The 27,172-nt window shown below is 45.1% G+C and overlaps 1 protein-coding gene across 1 annotated transcript in view; it reads right to left on the bottom strand.

The window, feature by feature from the left end:
- DIS3 (DIS3 exosome endoribonuclease and 3'-5' exoribonuclease) overlaps nt 1-27,172 on the bottom strand; it is a 226,601-nt gene that overhangs the window by 50,160 nt on the left and 149,269 nt on the right. Inside the window, exons 14-15 of the mRNA XM_086934891.1 lie at nt 15,009-15,136; nt 634-720 (exon numbers count right to left, since the gene is read on the bottom strand). Coding sequence (XP_086791017.1) covers nt 634-720; nt 15,009-15,136 — 215 coding nt within the window. The remainder of the gene's footprint in view (nt 1-633; nt 721-15,008; nt 15,137-27,172) is intronic.

The following is a 27,172-nucleotide window of genomic DNA, read 5'->3' as shown; positions in this document are numbered from 1 at the left end:
AGATGTTTACAGGAGGGAAGGGCACAGAACCCTGGGAGGGAGGCAGGGGGCATATGCTAAGCTAGCAATTTCCAGATAGATTGGTGGGCTTCAAAGTAAGAGATATGATACCTATATAAAATCTCACTGATTTACAGCAAGAAGCAGAGGAATATTCACAACATCTTAAGTTGTGAAAAAATGAAATAATTAAGAAATACACAAAATGTATAAACAATGAAAGATGGCTGCATGAGACAAATCTGGAAGAGACACAATCATTAGTAAAGAAAATATACATTCAATCTAATGGAATTTTTAAACGAAAGCATCTACACTGAGCATACACATTCTTCATGACGAGAAGAGCTGCAGCTTAAACCATTATTTCAGAAGATGAAATGGAGACAAATTTGCAATAGGAGAAAATTATTGCTGGAGGATGAACGCCAAATGAAGAATGTAACTTACCTAGATAATCGGTAATGCAGTCTGGATCGTCAAGTGACTAGTAAACAAACCTTCCGGTGTCACTGTTAATGATGTTCAAAGGCTCTTCAGTAATAAAGTAAACCTATTTATTACATATTGTTCATAACTGCTTTTCTAATACCTTTTTCTCCCTTAAAAAGACAAATGCACAATTGAACTTACTTCAGTTCCTTTGTTTGAAGATCTATGGGGTCATGGGTCTCACTGTCAATGTGGAAGCGCACTTCAGGAGAAGAGAGTGTCAATGCTCTGAAAAAAGAGGAATCGTGAGATTTAAGTACAGTCCATCAACATGCTAAAGAAATGTTTCAGCAAATTAGTAGTATTCCTTTTCTTTCAAACGCTGCATGTACATTTTCACAATGTTATTGAACAGAATCCCAAGTCACCTTTCTGCAATTATTTCCATAGCACTTGGTGGATTTAAGTGTGTGGACTGAATTAGGTAACACACTGCAAAATCAAATATTTACAAGTAACAATGATTTCACAATCCAGGCAGCCTACAAAATGAGGGGAAATCCAGGCAGCCTAAAGAGTGAATGAATCAATGAACGAATTAGGGAGGACCACCTGAGGAATTTATAAAAGGTGTTGGCTAGAACAGAGGAGGCAAAACTGGCCATCGGGACAACCAAGTGTCAGGCGGGGATGTCCTCTTTTGTCTACTTTGGGCATGAAGTTGAGAACGAGAAGATTTGCCTGTTGTATGACAAGATTCCGTATGTGATGGGATGGGGGTGCCTACTACTCAGAATGAGGTGAGGGCCCTTTTAGGACTCACAGGGCATTACAGGAACATTGTGGGGAACTATGGAAGTATAGCTGCCCCTTTGGCTGCTTTGAGCTTCAAGGAGCATCCCAGGAAAGTGACTAAGGAGTGTCAGAAAGCATCTGAGTAACTTAAGTAGGCACTATGCACTGCACTGGCGGAAAGAATCTGACTACAGTCAGCCTTTCACTGTACAGACAAATGCCTCTAACAAGGGAGTTGGAGTAAAGTTAGCGCAACTGGATGACCAGGACAGAGAGCATCTGGTAGCTTTTGTTATTAGGAGGTTACTACCCAGAAACCAAAACTGGGTAGCTATTGCGAATGAGTGCTTTGCAATAGTGTGGGCTTTGCGCAAGTTCTTCCCTTACGTGTTTGGCACTATGGTTGTGGTGAAAATTAATCGTAAGCCAATGAAACGGCTGGTGGCTATGAAGGGAAAGAATTTCAAGTTGTTGAGATGGTCCATTTCTTTGTATGGGTTACACATTCCAGTTGAATACAGGGTGGGATTGAGCCTCTGCAATGCTAAGGGACTTTTCCACCAGTTTTATCGACTCAACCTATCACAGTTAGGGGTTGGTTCAGGGTAGTCTGATTTGGGAGCAGTGTCTGGTGGGGCAAAAAATCCCTCGCATAATGACGGATGTGTACCCCTTCCCTGAGTGCCCTGCTGCAATTACTTGGTTCCCTGGTGCTTATTTGTGTGGTCATGGCTGAACATGGATCATGCGTGTCTGTCTCACCGATGGCGTCTTGTTGGACCTGTAGGGGTGCCCAATGCACAACTCTAATTATACTGATAGGCTACAGCCTTTGCCAGTAGTTAAGCAGGACATGCACAGTGGTGGCAGCACACTGTGCAGTCATTAGTAGAACTGATTATTTTTTTAAACTGTGCCACTGGAGGAAGGCCTAGACACGCTCAAGTAAAGTTCTGCTGATGTGTGCTTAACTCACCCGTGGCCTATATCAAGTATTTAGGGCTGTGCATGTGTTGCATGCGCTGGGAATATGCGAGTCTGTGAATGGTACAATACATGGAAGATTCTGAGTTCCATTTTGAGAGAGACAGGGATGACAGAAGGAGTATGAGGATGTAGAGGAATCCTCCAAGACAGATTTGTGGATTGATACATTCCTGTGAGCTGGGTGGGAGACACACTGGAGGAAGATGAGCCAGGTCCTTCAATATGCTTTAAAGCGTGCTATATGATTCAAGGAGAGGTCACTGGAAACGAGCCTTGGCACATTCAGGAAAGAGATCGGCTGATTCGTGAATCATAAAGAGTAAGGCTCAGGGGCCCTGGGGTAACCTTTTGATACACGTATCACTGTGGCTGACATCCAAATGTAAACCTCTCATCACTTCCATGGCCTCTGCTGTAGGGTTTTCAAATTTGGAGTCGCTCCTACTGTGACAGACTGCTTTCAGGAGGAAGGGGAGGCAAAAGAGAAGGTATTTCAAAAGGACGCAGACCCCCAAAACAAATTTCAAAGACTCAGACCCTAAATCACATTTGGTGTTTGGCAATGGACTATAAGAAGGAGAGCTCGAAGTCCCCAAAGTTGTCAACTGTCAAGCAGCCGGTTGAGCAGTGCGAGGGGAAGCTCTGCAAGACTTCTGCCTGTGACTAGGACTTGGGGTTAAGGCCTGCCATTCTCCCAGCTGGGTGAGGGACTTCACCCAGGAAAAATAGATGACAAGCTGCAGCATCAGTGCCTATCTACTGGCCAAGCCCAGTGTGCCATGTGAGGAAGAGGAGTCTGCTGGAGGGAGCAAGGTCCAGTGGGGTATCCTGGCGAGTGGATCCCTGTAGTGAGGTGTGAGGAAAAAATAATTATGTGCCCATCGGTCAAGCACAATGCTCCCCCGCTGCTGCTCCTGTTGGCTTCAAGGCACTCTGATGATGACACAGCCATCAAGCCCTTCACCTCGAACCCACCATTTATGGGTGACTGTTTACTGACCCTTTTGGTGTGTGCTGCATTTGCTGTTTTTGTGCAAAGTGTATGAGGTGGGGACCTCTCACAGCTGAGGTAAACCAAAATGCAGTAGTTGTAATGGATTATCGTGTGCCGCTGGTAAAACACCGTCTGGCCAAGCGGTGTGGAGTGAACAGTATCGGAAGTGGCCCTCCCGCCTAGGGAGAGAACATCCCTGCGCACAACTTCAAAAGGGGACCAAACAAGGTCTAGTTCAATGAATCAATATTAGAAGCGAAAAAGTTCATCCTTTAGAGTTTTATTCCAAAGATTCTTGCTTATGCATGATGATATTAACACATATCCACATTTGTAATCCAAGGGATGAGGAAATTAATTAGGTGTGTTCGTTATCACACAACCCAATGCATTTCGGGCGAGGCCCATCGTCAGGGGATTACTCTACAACAAAAAACAGAAAGATACAAACTATAATCTCACTGTTACAATGTCATTGCCAGTATAACTGATACACAGTGCATATAACAGAAAACTGCAGTGAAGTAGAAGAATGCCTGGTGAAACATTAACAAAAGTGAAAAGTGAAAATGCTTGCGGAGTAGTGCAACATGGCCATGTAAAGACTATAAAAAACACATGGTTCCCCGAGATTACTGATGAAAGATTCCGTGTGTCAGGTAAAAGAATTAACCACAGAAGACATGCAAGAGAAAAGAAGAATAGTATAGGTGGTGTTTGCCCAGATTTAAGAAGAATAGTCTTTTCATTTCACCAGGGGTATTTCTATCTCCACCTTTTTCACTCGGGTTGTCAACTCACTCGGAACTCCGCGGAGTCCTCGCGTAGTTATCGCACGAGTAAGTACCCGTCCCTGGGACCTCCTATCTAATCCACCATTACGACTATTCTTCTTAAATCTGGGCAAACACCACCTATACTATTCTTCTTTTCTCTTGCATGTCTTCTGTGGTTAATTCTTTTACCTGACACACGGAATCTTTCATCAGTAATCTCCGGGAACCATGTGTTTTTTTATAGTCTTTACATGCGCATGTTGCACTACTCCGCAAGCATTTTCACTTTTCACTTTTGTTAATGTTTCACCAGGCATTCTTCTACTTCACTGCAGTTTTCTGCTATATGCACTGTGTATCAGTTATACTGGCAATGACATTGTAACAGTGAGATTATAGTTTGTATCTTTCTGTTTTTTGTTGTAGAGTAATCCCCTGACGATGGGCCTCGCCCGAAATGCATTGGGTTGTGTGATAACGAACACACCTAATTAATTTCCTCATCCCTTGGATTACAAATGTGGATATGTGTTAATATCATCATGCATAAGCAAGAATCTTTGGAATAAAACTCTAAAGGATGAACTTTTTCGCTTCTAATATTGATTCATTGAACTAGACCTTGTTTGGTCCCCTTTTGAAGTTGTGCGCAGGGATGTTCTCTCCCTAGGCGGGAGGGCCACTTCCGATTTTGTGCAAAGTGTGCCAGCTTTTGTAATTATAATTTGTTTAGTTCCCCCAGAATTGTAATTCTTTATATATTTTGGCCGCATTTTTGTTGCGGCTGTCTGTGTTCCGGTCGTTTCCCGCTCCCTGCCCTCTCACCTCCCGGCCAACGACTACATATGGAGGCTGCTGTGCGGCTCCAGTGAGTTGCCAATTTCCTCCTAGGTCAAGTACACTGCTCCCCTGCTGCTGCTCCTTTTGGCTTAGAGACACTGTGACGCTGACAGTCTTTGAGCCTTTCACCTCAAAACCACTGTACGGGTGACCGTTTCCTGACACTTTTGGTGCATGCTGCATTTGTTGTTTTTGTGTAAAGTTTGCTGCTTTTGTGATTACTTATTGTTTATTTACCCCTGAACTGTCATTCTGAGTTTATTTTGCTTTCATTTTTGTTGCTGCCATCTGTGTTCTCACTGTTTCAAGGTCCCTGCCCTCCACCTCCCAGGATTACATATGGGGGATAATGCGCGGTAGCACCACCGACAAGCTGTGTCTGTCCGTGACTGGATTGCACCCAGCACCAGGAACTAGGCTCTACCACCCCGTGCAGCTACATCGCCATCGACCTCCGAGCCCTGGATCCCAGACACCTCAAAACCACTGCAGCCTCTCCTCGCACCACCAGAGGGCCATTCTCCTGTCGGCACTGCTGCTTCACTTGCAACACCGAAGCAGCCGACAACACCAGGGACAGAGCAAATATGACCACACCCACTACGACGACAAAACTACATTGGACAACTTCCAGTGCATCCTAATCATTCGTAAGACACATCACAGAGATACGGGACACAATCTCATCCCTCAACCTGGGGACCTTCATTCTCACGGAGACTTGGCTGAACCCCGCCTAAGCTCCAGAAATCGCCATCGCCACCCTCGAAGGATACAAAATAACACACCAGAACGAAACCAACTAACAAGGAGGTAGAATTGCCATCATCGACAAGGATAGGGATGAACTTCCCAGACGAGTCAACCCCATCATGAAACCTCTCAACTTTCAACTCCACACTGACGGAAAAAGTACCCTCAGAGGCGACCTTGCCTAGAAGACCACCAGGACCATACCCCAGCTTCTGCAATGCCATCCTGGACCGCATTGCCCCGATTGCCATCGACTCAGAGCACTACATCTTCCTAGGGGATCTCAACTTCCACCTTGCCGATCCATGCAACACCAACACAACCAACCTCCTAGGGAGCATGAACAACATCGGCCTCAAACAAATGTTCACCGAACATACCCAAATCGCAGGACATACACTCAAACCCATCTTTTCTTCAAGCGACAGAGTCAAGTACAGTCACACCATACAGCTTGGATCGACCACTACAACATCCATTTCACCATCTCAAGAGCCACCAACGCCAGCATCTTGCCCCCCAGATCCACGCGCAGAGGCTGAAAGAAATATCACAAGACCAGTGGAACAACAAGCTCTACTCTCACCTCTCAGACTCAACCGACTCACAACAAGCAGCAACAAAATTATCCCGGTGGATCACAGAATGCACAGACAGAATCACATTCACAAAAGCACGCAACACCAAAGAACCAAACAAAAGAGACCGCTAATTCATGGAAGAACTCAAAGTCCAAGGGAATTAGCTGGCAACTAGAAACAAAAAGCACGGAGGAGAGCACCGCCTTCAAGATAGCACTCAAACAATACCATTGCCTTCTGAAAGAAACGAAGAATGCCCTAGCAGACTGCGTTGAAACCAGCACAATTCGCAGCAAGGAGCTTTTTACCACTGTGAAGGACCTCTCTAATCCCACTGCCACTAAGAATAACATCACAGCCTCCCAAGAACTATTCAAAACCCTTGCGGACTTCTTCCATGACAAGATTTCGACCATCTCCGAAAACTTCCAACTGCAGCCCCTGCTGCCGACAGTATCAAGCAGCTCACACTCACAGACACATACCCTGAAAACCTCTGCAACAATTGGGACTTCCTCACCGTGCAAGAAACCATCTCCATCATGAACTCTGTGCACTCAGGAGCCCCCACGGACCTCTGCCCCATTAAGTCTTCAACCTTGGAAGCAAAGCAATCAGCAACAAACTCAGGAAAGTCCTGAACACCTCCAACACATCGGCCTCCTTCCACAAGGACTGGAAACAAGTAGAGGTTAGACCCCTCTTGAAACAACCATCTGTCGAACTGAAAAACTTCCGGTCCATCTCTCTGCTCCGATTTCCTGCACAAGTCTTTGAGAAACAGGCAACTCACCCACCACCAGGAGCACCACAAACTAAAAATAAATAGACTCCACCACATCGGAATCCAGGGCAGGCCCTCAAATGGATTGCATTATTCCTTCCCAAAAGAACCCAGAGGATCCATTTCCCACCCGTTGACGTCGGAGACTAAAAACATCTGCGGAGTTCCCCAAAGATCATCCCTGAGTCCAACCCTCCTAAACACCTACATGACTCCCCTGGCACACACATTCAGATCACATGGACTCATCATCATCTCCTACACCCACAACACCCAGCTCATCATTTGCAGACCGAAGAGTCTATCACCAATAGAGCCAACCTCCGCACTTGCATGCTGAACATCGCTGAATGGATGAAAGACAACTGTCTCAAACTCAACACGCACAAGACAGAAGTCTTCCTCTTCGGGAACACCACCTCGCCCTGAAACGACACATGGTGGCCCCAGCCCCTACAAACCCCTACAGCCCCTCTGCATCATCCTGGACATCAAGCTGTTGATGAAAAAGCAGTTCAATGCAGTCTCAGCCACCTGTTTCAACAACCTCTGCATGCTCCACAAGATCTTCAGGTGGCTCCCAGTCAACACCAGAAGGACCATCTTGCAGGCCCCCGTCACCAACAGACTGAACTACGGAAACACACAAAGAAGGAATCACTGATGCCTCCTGAAGAGACTTCAGACAATACAAAACACAACAGCAAGACTCAACCTCTACCTCCCCAGAAGGACCCACACCCCACCCCACGTCAGGAAACTACACTGGCTCCCAATACAGAAGAGATGCAGTTCAAGGTGCAGACACATGCTCACTAAGCCCTACACAACGAAGGACCAGCATACTTCAACAAACACGTGACCTTCCACAGACTAAGCAAACACCTCCGATCAGCCACCCTCTTCCTCGCAGACATCCCCGGATCCCCCGAACCAACAGGGGAGGACGCTCTTTTTTGCACCAGCAGCCAAGACATAAACCAACCTTCCCCTGCCCCTAGGACTGCACCATCACTCCAGCAATTCAGGAAAGAACTCAGAATCTGGATATTCCACTTTCTACCACCATGCAGGAGCCAACTTCTCCACAGTTTACAAATATTTGATTAATTGATTGATTGGGCGAGTGTGTGGTGTGTTGTTACTCAGTATGGCAGAGGGGTCCTGTGAAGTTAACCGTGTGGATCTGGCTGTCGCCAGTGTTTGGTGTGCAAGATATTGACCAAGTATGGCAGAGGGGCCTGCCATAACGTTGACCGTGCTAATTGGGTCATCGTCCACGTGCGGTGTGTGTCGGCGACCCTGCATGTTGAAGGGGGCCGCTGTGAAGAGGATCTTGTTGCTGTGATGATCGGGCATTTGCCAGAGTGCGGAGTAGGAGTGGTAACCATTTATGCCAAAAAAGTGTGTGTGTGTGTGGGGGGGAGGGGTGGCGAGGGGGGCACCGGAAAGGACAAGAATCATAGCCTGGATGATGCAGTCATCGAGAGGAAGGGCCGCCCTGGTGACCCGTGCAGGCCTGAAACCGTACGGAGTATCGGAACCAGGAGCCATCAAATTCCTCCTCTCTGCCCCCTACCTTTGGAAAGGATCAGAGGATGCTTCTCGTCGCATCAGAGTGGCGCCGAAGACACCTAGCTGCTGCCCCTGCAGAGCCACAAGTGATACTCACCAAAGACAGCTGCTGTACTCCCCGCCTGTTGTGCAGTCCCTACTGATGAGGGTAAGACTAATCAAAGGAGAGGCAGGCCCTACGGGAACTTAACTGCCAGATAGCGCTCTAGGACACTTTAGACTTTTCTAGAAGATTTGGAGTGGGGCTCCTGAGACTCAGATTGCTTGGGAGGCCTAACCTGAATGCTGCCTCCAGTGAATGGGGAATACCTACTGGTCTGTATTGTTTGTGTATGCCGTTCCTCACTTTGTGTATACATATAAATAATACCTTTGTCTTAAAGTACAGTATTTGACTGGACAATCATCTATGGTGGTTAATGAACATATTTTGAATTGTGAGCCTGTGTTCAACCCCCAGTACCTACACCTCTTCCCCACCCGAGAAGCCTTGGACTGTTCGACCCGCACTACCAGTGAGAGTCAAGAGCCGAACAGGCACTTGACACAGTTGCTCAGAAGCCACAGTTGGTCGGGCCCTGGGATATTAGGAGTAAGAGGTCTCAGCCCCCACAGTTGGGCCGAGTAACTCCTGCTTGCCCCATGACCCGCAGAAAGCAGGTCTGACAATAATGTATAACTTCAGTTTGGGAATAGTTAAAACCATGGTTCAAGGACCCAAAGGAATAGTAATTCAAAATTCAAACAGATGTTTAAGTCTTATTTGAAAGTACGGTTTTGGAAATGCTACTGTTCTGTTCTGATAACGCCCAGCGGTCGCCTGTAAGCCTGCAGAGAGGTGTGAATAGCTCTCAGGAAAGGGAATAAAAGGGCCTTGGCGGGAGGAGGTGTGACCTACTCCTGACAAGATGACCAGGGGATGTGCCCAACAACTATACATACTTCAAAGGAGCAACCGTAACACAGGCAGATTTAAGTCCTACCTACGCATGCTCCTGCCATTGTCTAAGTAGCCAGAGTGGCACGAATGCCAGTGGGAGAAACCATGTCCTAGAAGTGTTTTTGCATGGCCAGTTCCTCCTTTCCGTAGAAACACCTCACATGTGTGCCCATTGCAGCACTGTGTGAGTGTTTGGTGCCAAACCCAAAGGTTCTGATGTACCAGCCACTAGAGTTGCCCGTGGGAATTTTACTCCTCTTGGTTAGGGAGTCCCTTCACTTACAAAATAGTGCAAGACATAAAAGTGGCCTCCCTGGCTACATTTTTAAGAAGACTGCTGGTCCTTTGGAAAACAGAACTTGTTCAACAAAAGGACTAGAAGTCATCTGAAGCACTGAGCCTGCTGTTTTATCTGCGGAGAGAAACTCCAAGGCCTGGACCTACTTCCACTTGAACCCATGATAGAAGAGTGGGCCCGAAAGCCAAGTTGGCTAGTCTCCTGAAAAGTGGGCCCAAGGGCTAGTAGTCTAGCCTCCTGCTAACCTCCAAGAACATAAAATCTAAAAGAAGCCTGCAACAAAGATGAGCACAGCTGACCAGTTCAAGCTGGATTCACCCTGGACCCTGCTGGTGGCTTCTGGCAGATTGCGTCCTAACTCGCCACGTGGTGCCCAAATGTCTTGGAACCTAGGCAGTGTTAGAGTGTACTTCTCCCCCTTAAGATTGCTTAAGTGGGCCATTTTCTGAATATTTTCCTAAAAAAAAGAAAAGAAAAAGACCATGGGTATGCTGCTGAACTGCAGCCACCGACGTCACATCGTCGGTCAGATTCAAGTAGCTGGTTTGCCTCGCTGAAAGCAGCTCTATTCCCAGATAAGTTTTTAATTCCCAACATGAAGGATTTCACTAGGACCAACCTGAGCACCCTGCCATTGTCCCTCCCTTCATCAGACATGAAAATCCTCCCCAAAAAAACGCCTAAGTCTGAATGTAAACTTTGATCTAGTATAGCGTGACTGTAGTTATCACTTTGATCTTTTTGGTGCTAACAAACTATAAAATTCATATCTGGTTCGATTTTTGTCGTTTTGCTCCCTTTTTGCTCAGTAAACTGTATTCATTTTCATAAACTAGAGTGGGGTTTTAATTGAGTTCGGTTTTTGACTTAGTAACTGTTTTGGTACTAACACATGCTTTACACTTCTTTACTTGGAGTTAAGCCTGATTGCTCTGTGCCACAGCTACCCAACACTGGGTTAATCTTAAAAGGAAAGTAACCCAACAGGCCCTGATTTGTAATAATGATAATTATCTCAACCATCTAAACTAATAATCCACTTTCCAACAGCCAAATTAGATTTTCATTTTTTTCTCTCAAGTGTAAGAATGTATATAATGGAACCGACTGTCCTAAATAAACGGCTTTGATGCATGTCCTTTTGAATTTGAGTCCTGCTTATAGAGGAAGGCAAAGACGTTTTTTTCAGCTCAAGCATTATGAGGACATTTTGTCATGCTAATACAAGGAGCTCACCACAGCACACCATCCTACCAAAAGCAGTAAAACAGTACAGGTGCAGTGGAAGTTGGAAAAATGATCAATTTGGTCATTCTATCTAAACCTTAGAATATTATCCAAAGAAAACCTTAATGTTTGAGGAAGCCTCAATCACATTTTGTGGCATGCTTCATTATCGGCAACCTTACCCCCACTTTAGAATGATTATACTTTCCAGGGCGGAGCCAAACCATTCTGGGAGGGATTTACTAACAACACATTTAACTGGACATCAAGCAATCAATGTTTATTGTAAAATTATTTCAAAATATAAAATACACACTTCTCTAAAAGTCAATTGTACTGGTATAGTGCAAAACCAGGAAAGAGGAATATGTGCTAAAAGGAGAAACCCTGCATAATAGTAACCCTAAAATACCAACAGCTAAAAAATATAACAGTACACAAAAGTTATTATCAAAAACAACCTCTCCTATTAACAGATAATTAATTTTGTGATTTCTGTAATATTTGACGTAGAATGTTAGGAAACGAATCCCAAACACAGCTTCTCCGAACAGAAGACACCATTTAGTAAACTTACTCGAAATACAACGGGCTCTTTAGTCTTCAAAAGAGACAGAGCTTTCGGCCTACATTTTATGAGGCTTGATGTCATTCTGAGGTGCTTTTCCCTCAATGCATATTTCAATGTGCCCATTATCTAGTGACACCCTATTCTGATAAAGAGTGGTCTTAACTATCTTTATCACTCGGGTGAAAGCGTGGAGCAAATAAAAACAAAAAGGAAAAGTGATTATCATTTGTAATTGCACCGGCAACATTGTTTTGAATAGTCTTTGTATAATAGCTAAGCTTGCCAGAACTCCATTAAGGGAGAGCATAGAAAACTAATTTAGATAAATCAGTCTCACTGATTTGGCGAAAGGGCAGGAGAGGTAATGGTCCAATTTCTTTCTTTAGAAGCTCTCAGCAATACATCCTGCACATTTCCTAATTTGCAATATCTTCACGTCCTGTTAATCAAGAGTGATTTTACCAGTTTCCAGACTACTTACTTAAATTGTAATCCTGAAATGTTTGTATTCCATACCTCTTCTAGTTGTAGGGTAAGAAGAGCACCTTTTAGATAAGATTGCTAGAGTTGGTGGAGTAAATAAGAAGCTATGTAAGCGCACCAGATACAGTTCCTTAAGGTGTGATCTTTAGTGCATGTGTGTAAAATGACAAAAGTTCATGAATTTAAACAAATTTTATAGCTGGATTCTGAAGACTAAATTTCAACCTTATTTTTACTAGCCAAGTAGAATTAGTAAGATTAAATAAATATCTTAACATTATCCATTGTATGCAATTAAACAAGGTAGCCAACTTTACTGGGATGCTGCCAGCCCTTAAGTCACAGACAGGAGTTTTGCATTGACCATCGAAAGTAGTGGCTAAATCGTTGGTGCCTCAACGTTGTTGTGTAGGCACCGCAAAGCGAATGCAAGCAAAGAAAACTTTGCTTTCAAATATGCCCAGTGCTCATTAACCAAGCAATTTGCAGCGATCCATATCCCTAAGTAAAAGAATTTCAGTTGCTTCTCAATTAAAGTAATATCTATTAACCAGCTTTTCACTTTATGTTTGTGCTAAATACTAAAACAGCTGATTTGCTGGAATTGGTATAATTAAAAATGGCTGGGCTCCAGATGATCCAAAAAATACCTCAGGGTACACCTAATGGAAATACCTTTATTAATTGATAGGATTAAACCAATATATTGGATGATTTGGGTACAATACCCCGTCATCTTCTACAAGTCAACAAGTTTCTGCCCACACAAGTGCCTGAAAGAAGGTCAGGGGCATTTGTCAGGAGTTCAAAAAGGATCCCTACAAGAACAAGATTATGTTAACTCATACATAGTGAAAGGCTCTTCCCACCTTCTTGATAGTTTAATTCAGTAACCTAGGGATTATGGGATCAAATAAACATATGAAACGTACATTCAAACAGTTAGAAACAAGCTTTCTTAAACAATTGTGGAATGCGGAATGAAGGCACTTTGACATAGCAAAACAGAACACAACATGTGATTAGTGTTTGGAGGAGAATGAATAGGGATACTCACTCGCTCAAAAATTTGACCTGGATGCGTTTTTAAAAAAAATCTTTGTGGTCTGGCTGGAGGGTGGCAACTTTTGTAGTTACACATTTTTAGTCAAGAGACTATTATATACATGGTTAGAAGGGACTCAAGGTATCATACGAAGGTATTGAAAGCACTTACTATGTAGCGCTTTACAGTCCTATGGGAACCTTTGTTAGATGTAGCCCCTACAATCTCACTGGTGGCAGTGGGGTGCCCCTTAAAAAGTCTGATGGCAGAACCCAAAACACCATCTCATCTATTGCCATTAAACTAATAGGTACAAGTGGCATGATCAAACCTCAAAGCTAAGGTATTTCCTAGATGGATCCATTACGTGGATAGTTATCTATGCTGGTTCCCAAGAGGAACCGTAATTACTATGAGTTAAGGATAAATACATTATCTACGTTTGTTCATTTGGGCCAAGGGAATATCAGCATTCAGGCTGCTGGTAGCCAGTATACTCGGAGTAACTTGGTTGTTCAGCCACACAACTGTGAAAAAGTGTAGACAGCCAGCAGATAAATCCCCATTTGACTTTTAGGATGGCAATACAAATCCACCGTTTCTGTTAACCTTTCTGAATCTAGGTTTATTTGTGCACCTGTGGATTTTATCCACTTGTCTTAGCACAATAAGCTATACCCAGTGATGGCAGCCTTCACCAGTAATAACATAATAATAAACCAACTGAAGTGCAATAGTACTTAACCCCTTCGACGCTCATGACGAGCTCAGCTCGTCATGAGCTACGGTTCTCGTACGCTCATGACGAGCTGAGCTCGTCATGTAACACGGGTTTTTAAAAAACTCAGCGCATAGCGGGAAAACCGCTAGCACGCATGGGGTTAAAATCCTGGCAGAGCAAGGGATAAACAACAGCACCAATGGCAGATGCATCCAGTAACAACTGACTGAATTTGACACACCTTAAAACACTATTTGTCAAATTATGAACACATACTCCACTGGCAATCAGACATTGCATATCCTACATTTGAGTCTTAACACTCCATGTTAAACATCTAGGTCCAGACAATACATAAGTCTATAGAAGGTAGAATGCTACCTGCAGTCCAGGGGTTTGGAGAATGACTCCTCACAAAATAATATCAGGTGTCTTTACAGGCAACCTCAATGAAATCGACTTTATGCACAAACTGCAGGGTCATTCAAGTTTTCTAGGCATGAGCAGTGAGACTCAAAACAGGTAAGTCAGACCTATAAGCATACTGGAATGCCAACAACAGCATAGCCTCTGCATGTAGCGGAGGCAGGACATTCAAAAGTGGCCTCTTTAAAGCCAAAAGGAAATTTCCCAGAATTTAATTTCAGTCAGTACCCAAATGACCGTAGCTGTTAGAGCAGCATTTCTTAACCTGATATCTGCAATACCTAGGGAATTGATGACAAAAAAAATAAGTTGGTATCCTTAGATTGAGGTGAGTGAGTAGCACAATTACAGTAAAAAGAATCAAGCAGGGACGACAGGTGGCCTCCACTTGAAACACTGGTTTGAGGTTGCTAAAAGTGAGCAAGCATTCCGGAGCAAAACAAAAGGCAAATTGACATTTTAAAGTCGAGCATATTGCTTCACCTTTCATAAAAACACCAATTTATTTTAAGAGTTCCAAATAATCCATTAATATAAACACTTTTACATATTTTTGGGTTGTGAACTAAATAAAATATTTCATAATTTGCGTATGCGTAACTGTTTGATGTATTTTTGCTTCTGTATTTCTGTGCATTGTTTAAATGGTAATATAAAGTAAATTGCTTAGCTCAGGGTCCCAGGCTTCCAGTTATTAGGGTAAGCACAATGTACTGAAACACATAAGTCTGATCACAATGGGAAGTTCAATACAGAAACGGTGGCAAGACTTCTATTTACCCATTATCTATCCTTTTCTTCTTCAGAATCTTTGCCAGTTTGTTCAATCCACGGAGGCTCTTTGTAATGTCGTCATTCATAGACGCAGAATCAATTCTCATCTGTGCTTCAGCATATGTGAGGGAAGCCTGTAACAAAAATGCATGCAAGAATCACAACCTCATTAAGGATGGATACTAGCCTAAAGAACAACTGTGAAAAAGTCATTATAATCAAATTTTCCCATACTCAACCGTATAAAATAAAGCAGATATTGATAAATACAGACACAGTGATATGAAAACATGCTGGCCAAAACTTGGGAATACTATTTTGGTTACATAAAACCGTTAATCACTGAGGGATAGAGGCCACAGCCTTGATGTAAAATGAGAATGACTTCCCACAATGCTCAAACAATTTGATTTGCAAAATGTTGTCTCGGCAATGTGGATAATATTTATGTTCAGAAAACATGCTTGGAAATAAAGACAAAGATCCTGATCAGAATTAGGATCATATTTTTTAAATCCTGATTCATTTTTTATTTATTGAGCCCATTGAGATTACTTTTTTAATTTTCTAAGCCTAACAATGACAACAATGAGGGCCTCCTAAGAAGAGCAAGATTTTTGCTTGAAAGCAGTGAAACCTAAGCAGGAGAAAGCCCTGAACCTTGAAGCAAGTAATGCAAGCCCTGATACCAGCTTTACCAGTGGGTGAGGGCCCCATGACAACCTTCATCACTCCTCTTCTTCTGTGCCCTCCAAAGCCAGGGGTATACCTGACCCCTTAGGTATATGGCAGTGCAATTGAAGCTCATGGTGGTGGATGGAGGAAAGGAAAAAAAGCTGATGAAAATTTGGCAGTTGTGAAAGAAAATAAAGCTACGTTTGCCCTGGAAGAAAAGAAATGAGCGTTGGCCCTGAGAGAAACAAACGTGTTTGAGATTGTGAACAGAACGTACAGATTCCAGCAACTAACGCTCATGGTGGCAGCAACAGTGTAGTGGGTGAATCAACAATGTATTTTGTTAATGTATACAACAGCATTTTAAGGAAGCAATGCACTTAGCAACACGTTACAAGGCATTGAGGTCATGAACTGTTTGGGTGGATCACAATCGGGCTTTTAGTTATGACAACTAGTAAGTGAATACTACATTGGACAGGATTAAAAAGGGAGAGGGACTGGATATAGTTTGGGGTGGTGGTGAGGGATGCCCGAGAAGGTACTTTTTGGGAGAAGTTTTGAAAGTGTGGACTGAGGATGTGGAACGTATGTTAGTGGGGAGCAAGTTTGGGTCGTAAAGAAAAAGCAATTCCCTGATCAGCACAGTGAGGCAATGCAGGAGATTTGAGCATGGCCATAAGATTTAGGGTTAATGAGCAATTATTTCAGGGAAGTATGTACATTACAATGGTTATAATAAACTACCTGAAAGATAATCGATTCTTACTTTTGAAGGCAAGAGTTGGTTTTTTGTATCTCTACACTGGGTTTCCATCAGTAAATAGTTTATGTTCAAAACTACCCGATTAATGCACAGGGCTTACTATGGTTCCTTTCCTATCTTTATGATAAAGAGATGCACATATCCCAGCTCAGGTACTAAGATCTGCTGATTCCCTTCTTTTCATAATCCCCTGGAACAATTTACAAACCAAGGTAGGCAGAGATTTTCTGATTCACTGCCACACCTCTGGAACTCTATGGCACTCGCTTTAAGGAACATAACATGAGCAAAGTACATAAAGCCCTTAAAACATGGCATTACTGATGGTAATGCCATGTTTTAAGGGCTTTATGTACTTCTGGTGAAGAAGACCAGCCGACGTTGCATCTCTATTAGTGGTCTGGTGCTAGCCTCAAAGCATCCCCCGCCGAAATACAAGGCGCAGTCTTCACAACACCCCACGGTAAGGAGGTGCCCCCGCTCATTGAACCAGCAACTCCCTGATAGCAACGTCTCCGGGGCCCCACATCAACATACTCTCTCTTACGACCATGGGAAAGGACAAACCTGGCCGGGCAATCTCCTAGCAGAGTACCATGGACCAGTACGCCACATCTACGGGGGTGCTAATGGAGAGTGCATAAACAATGCAATCCCAGACATTGCTGCGCTTCTTGCAGCAATCCATGACTCCAGAGACAAGCTTGATGCTAAGATTGGCGCAGTGGGGGATGAAGTGTCGTTCCTATGCCAGGACCTCAGGAAGGCCGTGGACTGGATTACAGAGGCCAAAGCACGGGTCTCATCTGTTGAAGAGTCAGTGACTACACTTCATAAAATAGTCAACAAGCTGACGGTGGTGTCGCAAGAAGTTGCCTCCAGAGTTGAAGATGCAACAGGCCGCACAAGGTGCAATAACCTAAGCTTCGTGGGTTTCCCGGAGGGATGTGAGGGTACCTCCGTGACTCGCTTTGTAGCCCGATAACTTGCAGATCTCATGCCTAAAGAAATGCTATCCTCGTGTTTCCTCGTTGAAAAGACCAACCGAGCACTGCTGAAGAAACCTCCCCCGGGCGAGAACCCTCGACCAGTGATCACACGGCTGCTAAACTATGCTGACGGGATGCCATCTTGCAGCTCGCTAGATCACATAAGGATAAACTTTATTTCAACTCAAAGCCCATCATGATATTTCCGGACTATACATGTTTGGTTCAACAACATCGCCAGTCATTTGTGGCAACGAAGCGTAGACTCCGGAACCTTAATGTACAATACATGGTCTTATACCCAGCCAGGATGAGGGTTATATTTGATTCCAAGTCCTAGCTCTTTGATTCACCAGTAGCTGTATTTACATGTGCTGATTAACGCGTACATCTTAAACCACATAGGCCTCCGCCACAAGACTCCGACTCCTCCCGAGGTGCACGGCGGACCAGGCCCAAGCAGACCAAATCAAAGCGACGTCACAGATCCGGATCCGACAGATGCTCCTCCAGCCCAGAAACTACAACCTGAACCGGCCGGATGACCAATGTCTGATTATACAGCATGACCATAGAATACGGGGTTTTATTATGAAAACATTGCTTTTATCTGACCTTCGAACGGGAGTGGATGCCCAGCCATGGGGCTGCCTAGCCCGAAACATTTTTGCCTCCCCTTGTTAAATGTTTTGTGGGTGGGTTAGGTGCTCTTGACGGCAGGTCACTGGTTCCCCCCGTTGGGGGCCGGTTTACCTCCTGCCACGACAGATGCTCCTAGTTACAGGCAGTATTGGGTGGGGGGTGTGGAGTTGTTCAGGGAAGTTCTAGGCGGGGGGGGGGGGAGAGTTCAAAGGGGTAGCTCCATTGTTGTTCTACGTGCAGACATATTCTTTGGGTCCCGACGCATTGCACACCAGGCCTTATCAACACGGGATGACAGCACAGATAGACACAGCCCCTCTCAGGGACCTTATAGTGGTTTCTTGGAACGTCAGGGGTCTACTTAATAAAATAAAACGGGGGGCAGTCCTGCACCAGGCCGACATACTACTCCTACAGGAGATGCATCTTCTTGGCACAAAAGATCCATGCCTAGCTGGATTCGGCTATATATCATATACCATGCAGGTTTTACTAGGGGATCGCGGGGAACGGCCATCTTAATACACCATAGAGTCCCTGTTGTACACTCAAAGCAATGGGTCGACCCAGGGGGCCGCTATGAGATTGTCACAGGCATCCTATATGTTGAGCATGTCACTATTTGTTGCATTTATCCTCCCCCCTCAGCTGGGGACGACCTTTGTCAATAAGATCTCTAGACTTTGGGGAGAGCTTCTGTCCACCATTCGACAGCCGGTCCCTCTAAACTACACCTCCTTGCCACTACTTTAGGGTGGGCAGACATTTGGCACGAATACCACCCAGTCAAACGAGATTACATCTACCTATCTGCAGTGCACGGCACGCAATCCAGAATGGATCACTTCTTCACGACGCACACTTATAAACCTAGATTCTCGCAAATATCTCACCTTCCCAGAGGGCTATCAGATCATTCTCCAGTTCTCCTCAAATTCCATACCGGGTCCCGCAGACCCCCTTTCCGTGGCAAATGTCCTCATGGCACCTTCATAACCCAGATTATCAAGACGTTAACTCAGGCAGTATCTGAATATCTTGACATTAATGTTGCGTCGCCTCCGTCAAAATGCATTCTCTTGGAAGCCCTAAAGCCCACAGTCCGGGGGCGGAAAATAGGTTCCGCACCAAAGAACTACGCGTGCGGAGGGCACAGCTGGTGGACTTAGAGGCACGCCAATTGTTTTTGGCGACGCAACTGAATACAGACCCTAGCCCTTCGCCTCAGCGTAATTTGACGCAGGTGTACAGGATATACAACAACACCTAATGAATGAAGCAAAGGAGATCTGGGAGGCGTCCCAACATAGAATATATCAGTGGGGGGACAAGTCTAGTAAAATGCTGCATAGACTCTGCCAAGTCGACAAGTCCCCACTGCAGTCCCCACCATGCGTGACATGGAAGGTCGCCTCTGCTCATCTACGGGCAGGGCCGGCCCAAGTCATGTGCAAACTGTGCACCTGCACAGGGCCGCCAAACCCGAGGGGCTGCCACGACGACCGACCGGTCACCGAGCCGAGGATCAGATTCGGATCTAGTATCACTGTGGCGGCCCCCTGGCAGGATTTGGCGGCCTCCGACCGGCCGGGCAATGGCTTGGCAGCGACGGCGCGCATGAGGCTCTGTCTCGAGGTTCGTGCCTCTTCTGCCCTTCATCTTCTGCGAGAGCTGGACTGGAGTCTGGAAAGAGGAAAGCCCTGCGCTCACTCGTGGTCCTCCTACCCCGTGCCCTTTCTTCTTGTTCGCCGTCTATCCAAATTGTTACCAACTTCATTGTTGGCATAACGGGGCCTGACATTTGCTGCGCGTTTTACAGCAGGATTGAGGAACAGTAGTGTAGTGCATGACTTCCTTTTTCCAAAGTGCACATTTTATCCAGTTGCCATTAATTGTGTCACTCGAGCTGCTGTTCGACTCTCGTCTCATTAGCATTCCTATCAGTATGTTTTAGCTGCAAGTTGTTCTCAAAGCAGTACACTGCCCTTGTTGGTCGTTAACGTTCCAGATTGTAAGTGATTGCAAAAACAGCTCTTTGCAAATGCAGAGACGAGTCTGCTAGGTCTCTAATCATGCAACTGCGAAGTGAGAACAAATATCTGCAAAGGTAATCGAGTGATTACAAGTGAGTTGAACATATTGCTTTGCCTTTCTTTTGCATTTCTTCCGGGGGGCCCCCACCTACGCTCCCTGCACAGGGCCACCATGACCCTAGAGCCGGCCCTGCTACGGGGAAGGTGGTTCAAGAATTCGCACTGCACATTACTTCACTATACAAATGCCGAGAGCAGCTCTCGGAAGCCCAAATAGCGGAGTTCCTCAGAGATATTCCATCCCGCAGACTCACCGACTATATAAGGGAGCAATTAGAAGCCCCCATTACACTGGACGAGCTGAATGGGGCCCTACAGGCCATGCGTCCAGGGCGGGCACCCGGACCTAACAGATTCCCTATTGAATTCCTGCGGCCACACATGCATACAATTGGGCCACATCTACTAGCGGCAATACAGAAGGCCCATGGCCAGAATACATTACCCTGGGAGTGGCGCCACACAGAGATTGTTCTGTTCCTCAAACCCGGCCGCCCTCCAGAAGATACCTCTACTTACCGCCCAATTTCCCTCATTAACTTTGAAACAAAACTCATGGGGAAGGTCCTGGCGGATCGCCTACGGATCTGTGTAACAGATCTTATCCATCCAGACCAATCAGGCTTTATGCCATTCCGAGCTACCCTTAAACATCCGTAGAGTACATAATGCTATGGCACTGGCCCCAGAGTAGGACGCCCGGTGGCTATACTTCTGGCTGACCAAGACAAAGCTTTTGATTCTCTCAGCTAGGTCTATCTTTTTCAATTACTCGAAGCGGTTAATGTTGACCCTCGCTTTATAACATATATCCGTCTACTGTACACTGATCTGACAGCCTCAGTCTGTATAGCAGGTCATCTTTCATACCCCTTCCCTATACACAGAGGTACGAGGCAAGGGTGCCCCTGTCCCCGCTGTTATTTGCTTTGGCCGTGGAGCCCCTGGCTGTGTGGGTTCGGAATTAACCGGTATTCTGAGGATTTGAGTGGCTTCATGCACAATCGGATCGCATTGAGTTATACGCAGATGATGTTCTCTTCTATTTAACAAACTCATGGTTCTCAGGCCCATGTCTCTTACAAATTGTCAAGGTGTTCGGGGAAACCACGGGCATCCACACTAACCCTGCTAAAGCTGTGCTCTTTCCAGTATGTGGGGACCAGGGACGGGGCACCTGGGCAACGCAGCTAACACACGTGACTGGGGGGTTTAAATATCTAGGCATATTCACGTCACCCTGTCCAAATATTTCTTGGGCAAATAATAGCAACCGCTCCTTACAAGTTTAAACACTGAAACAGCAATATGGTCCTCCCTCCCTCTATCCATATATGGGCGGTCCGCCATCTTTAAGATGGTGTCCTAACCAATAATTCTCTACCGACTACAAAACTTCCCTTAAAATATACCTAGGTCCTGGTTTGCACAGGTTAATGCCATACGCTCCTATGGAACGGGGGCAATCCAGGTGGCGCTACATACATGCACACAATCCATGTACTGCGGCGGGATCGCGGCAGCGGATCTGTATGCCTACTACGCTGCATCTCATCTGCTAATAATAAATGAATGGTGGTATAACTCCAGTTGACTAAGGACGACTGGGCTGAAGCCATAGCCATTCCTCAGGGTGCTGCAGTATATACACCCTACCGCCTTATTCAATTTAAATATATACATAGAGCTTATTACAGTCAATCCCATATTTGGAAAATGGGGGTAATTCAGTCCCCCACCTGTTTGAGATGCGAGAGGGAAAAGGGTACATTCTTACATACGGTCTGGAGCTGTTCGGTGTTGCAGCCGGTTTGGAGGAGGGTGGCTTCTTGTCTTCGCGACATACTTGCATGGGAGCTCCCACTGGATCCGTAACTCTTTCTCTTACACAGCACTGATGAGATGGGGGCAACAAATATAAACAACATCTATTCTTTCTGGCTCTTACCATTGCCAAACGTGACATAACCCAGGTGTGGAAAGGGACCTCCACCCTCGACTATGGGTAAATGGAACGCTGAACTGGACAGGTGTATGGGCGCTGAGGTGGCAGTGTTTCTGGCCCGTGGATGCCCCCAGAAGTATAGAAAAATATGGACCCATTGGGCGATATACCGAGGGATAGACCCTCTCCCCCTTCCTATCCTTAGACTCTTGACAGACCTCCACTCTTACCAATGTCCACTAGACGTCTCATTCCGTGTCATATAATTATTTGCTTCCGTATTATTGAAATTTTTATGCAATTGCTAGGATCTAGGATTGTCTGCACAGTGTTTACACTGTTAGACCTGCAGTTTTGCAGGAGTTACAATTGTATAAAATATTATGGTACTCCTGATTCATGTTGTTCTTGCAGGCACCTCTAGGGCTCCAGCCCATATTGCAACAGGAAAACCAAATACAATGTGTTATTTAAAAAAATGGCATCACATCAAATAGGTTGTTGACCATTGACTGTTTCTCTCTCGTGCCATATCAAGCGCTTAGAGACTCCTGCATGAAAGATTCTGTCCTTTACAGGACAGTATACATCAATAGGAGCTCTGATCTTTTGCGGATAGCTAACCACCCTGTTGAAAATAGTGGGAGGAAGCATTACTTTGGGCGAGGTTTCAGAGATTCCTTGTGGTGAACTTTAAAACCTTTCCCAATGGTCAGAATGAGTATAGGGGAAACCTACCAGTAAACCGATGCAAAAGTCTAGTTAACTTGGGACTAATGCATAGATCAGTGTTTCAGTTGGAAGGGATTATTAGGTCATATTTTACTGATGTTTAGTAATGGTTAACAAAAAGTGGTCGCTATTCACACAGAAGTTTGAAATGTCTCTAGTTAATGGAGTCAGGCTGATCTAGCTAGATTGAAAACAGTACATGTGTAAGAGATCTAGGAGCAGAGGTTTAGCAGCAGGCACACACCTATAGATACAGGGCCAAATAAGGCTCTGCTGGTCATTCAGTAGGTCACAGTATCCAATGACTAACTTCAACCTGTTACCTTCCATAATCCACCTGTGACTTTCCTCTTTATTATGCATTTAGCACTGTGGCACAAGTCAACTTGATTCACAAACTCTCATATTATCGAAGTCTAAGTCTACCTCAGCCCTTTCCACCTAGGATAAACTACACTGTATAGTAATTACACTGCATTTCAGACGTACTTGTGAAACAACATTCATCTGATGTAGGAAGCTGGCTCTCTATATAGTGCATTAAAACGAGTTACACTTTGCAGAAAGTTCAGGCCAACCATACTGGTTTACAGGGGCTATAATATTAATCCCATGTGCTCTCTTTTGTGGTAGTGTGGGAGAGCAGTTTAGGTTTATCAGAGAAAAGTGTCAAACATTTATTGCACACACAGTCAGTAGGCGAGAGACACTCAATAAAGAAATCCAACACCAATTTATTCAAATAACACAGATTTGTATATTAATTTAGATACCAAGCTCATCATAATCAGGTAAGCTCTTTCTGAATTATTACTTTTCAAGTATAAAGAAATACAATTGTGTTTGTAGCTTTTGAAGCGGTAATGTGTTCCTATGGGAAAGAAACACACTGCAATTGGTTACTTGTCAACAACTTTAAGGACTGTTCTTCTGAATTTAAGGCAGCATCAACAGGTCACCCCGGTTGGATCTAGGGCGTCGTGGTGCAGAGGTGCTTTTCGGCATCGGGTGCCCCCTTGTAAGTCAATGGAGAACGGTCCTGATGAAAAGAGGCTGCAAGCAGGGACTGGGGGGGCCAGTCCAGGTGAAACAAAAGGGGGGGCTCAGGTCTCCAGGGTCTCTGGCACTCGGGGACATCATCAGTTTACTGACACTCGGGCTGGGGGGCTCATGTGCAGAGGAATTTTGTTTGGCAGGGCCACGATGAGGAAGGCTCGAATGGTTCTTGGGTTCCTGCAAAAATAGGCTGCAGGAAGGGACGGGGGGACAAGTCAGTAGAACCCACGCAGGGGTGCGGGGCTCAGCTTTAGATTAATGGACCCCCTTTGTCACCCTCCGTTAACCTGGACTCGGGCTGTGGGACACATGCAGTGGTGTTTTCAGGTGTATGGTTACGGTGGTCAGAGGCTTACTCTCTGTATCGGTGACCTGGTGAAGAGGGGAAACCAGGGCAGCAAAGCCACACTCTGGATGCTGGCCTTGTGGATCTTGACATTCCTTGACAGTGGGTTGGTCTTTGTGCTGTTGGAGTCTGCATTGGACCACCAACAAGCCTTGGTTGCGGCAACTGATCCAGGACACAGGGTATTGGAGTTAGGGGGTCCTGCGTCTCCAAAGTTGCCCAGGAGACAGAGCTGACCTCCTAGAGTATGAACACCTTCTCCTGTCACGCTGCTCCTTTGGTTGTCACAATGGCTGGGAACACAGTGGACCAGCTGGATGCTTTTCAGTGCCTTTAGATGCAGGGAAGCAGCTCCTCTGCTCCACGGGAGGTATTGTTGGCAAGTTGAAGTCGTGGGTCGCTCCTCCGCAGCTTTGGGAGAGGACACTGTTTTCTGGGTGAACCAGGTCCATGCAACTGTAGAGATTTAGCAGCAAGGCAGAATTTGCACCAAGTGGTGGTGAAGTCCTCTTTTCTCATCTAGGGGATCTTTTTTGTCCTTTCTTCTTTAAGCAGATGAAACTGTTTTTCTGGTGTCCGGGGGGACCTAAATACTCAGGGGCGTTAAGGGGTGTGAAGGGTAGTAGCCAAGTGGCTACTTACCCAAGTGGCTACTTACCCCTGGAGTCACTACACTGTCGAGATATTTACTTCCTGTGGAGAGTGGGCATCACCCTGCCCCAGAGTTCTTAATTCACCACACTCAAGATGGTGGAATCCTTTCTTTTGTGTTAACTTCAAGTTGCACACCCGAGAGGTGTGTCCAGCATCTGACCGACATCTCCGTGAGGGTTGTTCAGTTCTGGATCAAGACCGGGTCCTACTATCTTACTAACCAGGTAAAGAAGTTAGTTCATCCAGAAGGGGCTTTCTTGGCAGACGATACATTTACACCTTAGACACGAAGGTTTGCTGGATCCGGGCTCTTGCAGGGGTCTGATCTCGTGCATATATAGAATGTTAAAGGAAGACCCTGTGGCCGACTTATCTGCTGCAAGGGGGAAATGGGAGGAGGACTTACATATTTCATTGACAGATGGAGAATGGAAAAGAGCCCTAGCACAGGTGGCTGTAGCGACAAGTAACGCTAGGTTTAAGCTCATCCAATTCCATTACTTGCATCACACATATGTAACCCGACAGCATCGAGCGAGGTTCACACTGGGGGATGTGTCCTCCTGCCCAAGATGTGGCATGGACCCTGCCACTTTTTAACACATCACCTGGGATGTGGAATGTTGGGGTGGCATTTGAGGCGTTAGTGAGTTTAGCCACCTGATGTAGTTTAATCCACTCGGTCTTCCCTGGATTCTATCCAAAGTTTTTTCCTGTATAGCATACTTATCTGTTTCATTCCATTTTTTATTTCAGCTTCGTTTTTTTTGTATTCCAGCCATCTTTTGCTTTGTTTAACTTATTGTTGAGTGCCCTAATTCCCTTTGATTGCTTATGGCTGCTGACAATCCGAGTCGAAGTGCAAATACTAAAGTCTGTTCACAGAGTCTGAGTTAGCCTGGGCAACAGCTCTGACGAAATTATAGTAGTATTTCCTTCTGTTGTGTCAGCATCCAACAGAGAATTCAATACAATAGGTTACCGAATGCTATTTTATCCTTTTAAGTCTTACAAGTCATACATGCATCTATCACAATGAAGTCTTAGCCACTTAAAGTAATGGCACCCAAATATTGGTGCAGACATTTTTTGCAAGGGCCTTTTAAACTTCAGTGCTGCTGAAAAACAGAGGTGCAAGAATAACCAGTAAATTATTTGTACTTCTGAACTCTTTACTTCTGTGGACCCTCACAAAATAACTACTGGAAGCCATGGACCCAAGCCCATGCAATTTCAATGATTTGAACCGAAAAATACATACAAAACAGTTACTTACCAGTAGGAGTACTTTTGCAGCTTGAAGAGTTTTCTGGATTCCCATGCAGTGCATTATTTCGCCATCTTTTTGATTGGGCCTGAAATTGTCTCTTTTTTTTTCTTCTCTTGGTCCCGACCCACCACCATTTGGTGGTATGTCTATTCCCTGTGTGATGTCAGACAGCGCCCCAGAAATTTCTGTGCGTAGTTACCATCTTCGGATTCTTTTTTTTTTTTTACCTTTTTGGTGTACTTCCTCTATTTTCGTTTTTTTCTCTTCCCCACCGGGTTGCATCATATCCCATTTCTAGGTAGGTGAGTGGGTCGCATGTGAATCCAGAAAACCCTTCAAGCTGCAAAAAGGAAAATGCTACTTACCAGTATGCATCTGTTCTTGGCATGTAGAGCTGCAGAAATCATACTTTTGCACAGATCGCCATCTAGTGTTGGGCTTGGATGCTTGCACCTTGTTGTCTTAGAAGAAGTCTTTGTGGTCATGAGATAGGGGACTCCTCCCTTAGACAACAGTGCGCATGGGCATCGACTCCATCCTCAGATTGTTTTGCGCCATGATTGGAAATTATTGAGTTTGAAAGCAGCAGAAAAGATGTGAATGTATCCAAGTAAGAAAACAGTGGAACAGATACAGGTTCCGGGGAGGCGGGTGGGCGTATGGTATTCTGCAGCTCTACATGCCAATAACAAATGCCTACTGGTAAGTAGCATTTTCTGTTCGAGGCACATGAGCTTCAGAATTCATACTTTTGCATAGACTGTACAGTAGTGTCTCCCTTAGCGGTGGTCACCTGTATCTGTTGCAGTGGTTTGGAAAAGTGTCTTAAGAACAGCCTGGCCTTTAGACGCCTGTTGCTTTGCCTGCACGTCTACACAATAGTGTTTGGAGAAGGTGTGTGTGGTAGACCATGTTGCTGCCTTACAAATTTCTTCATGGGAAAGTTCCTTAAGAATGTCATGGAAGCCCCTAGTTTGCGTGTTGACTGCACTCTAGGGGGAA

Source organism: Lissotriton vulgaris, chromosome 8 (genome assembly GCF_964263255.1).
Source record: "Lissotriton vulgaris chromosome 8, aLisVul1.2, whole genome shotgun sequence".
NCBI lineage: Eukaryota > Metazoa > Chordata > Amphibia > Caudata > Salamandridae > Lissotriton > Lissotriton vulgaris.
The sequence above is the reverse complement of the archived record's forward strand: the minus strand, read 5'-3'. Positions and strand labels throughout refer to the sequence as shown.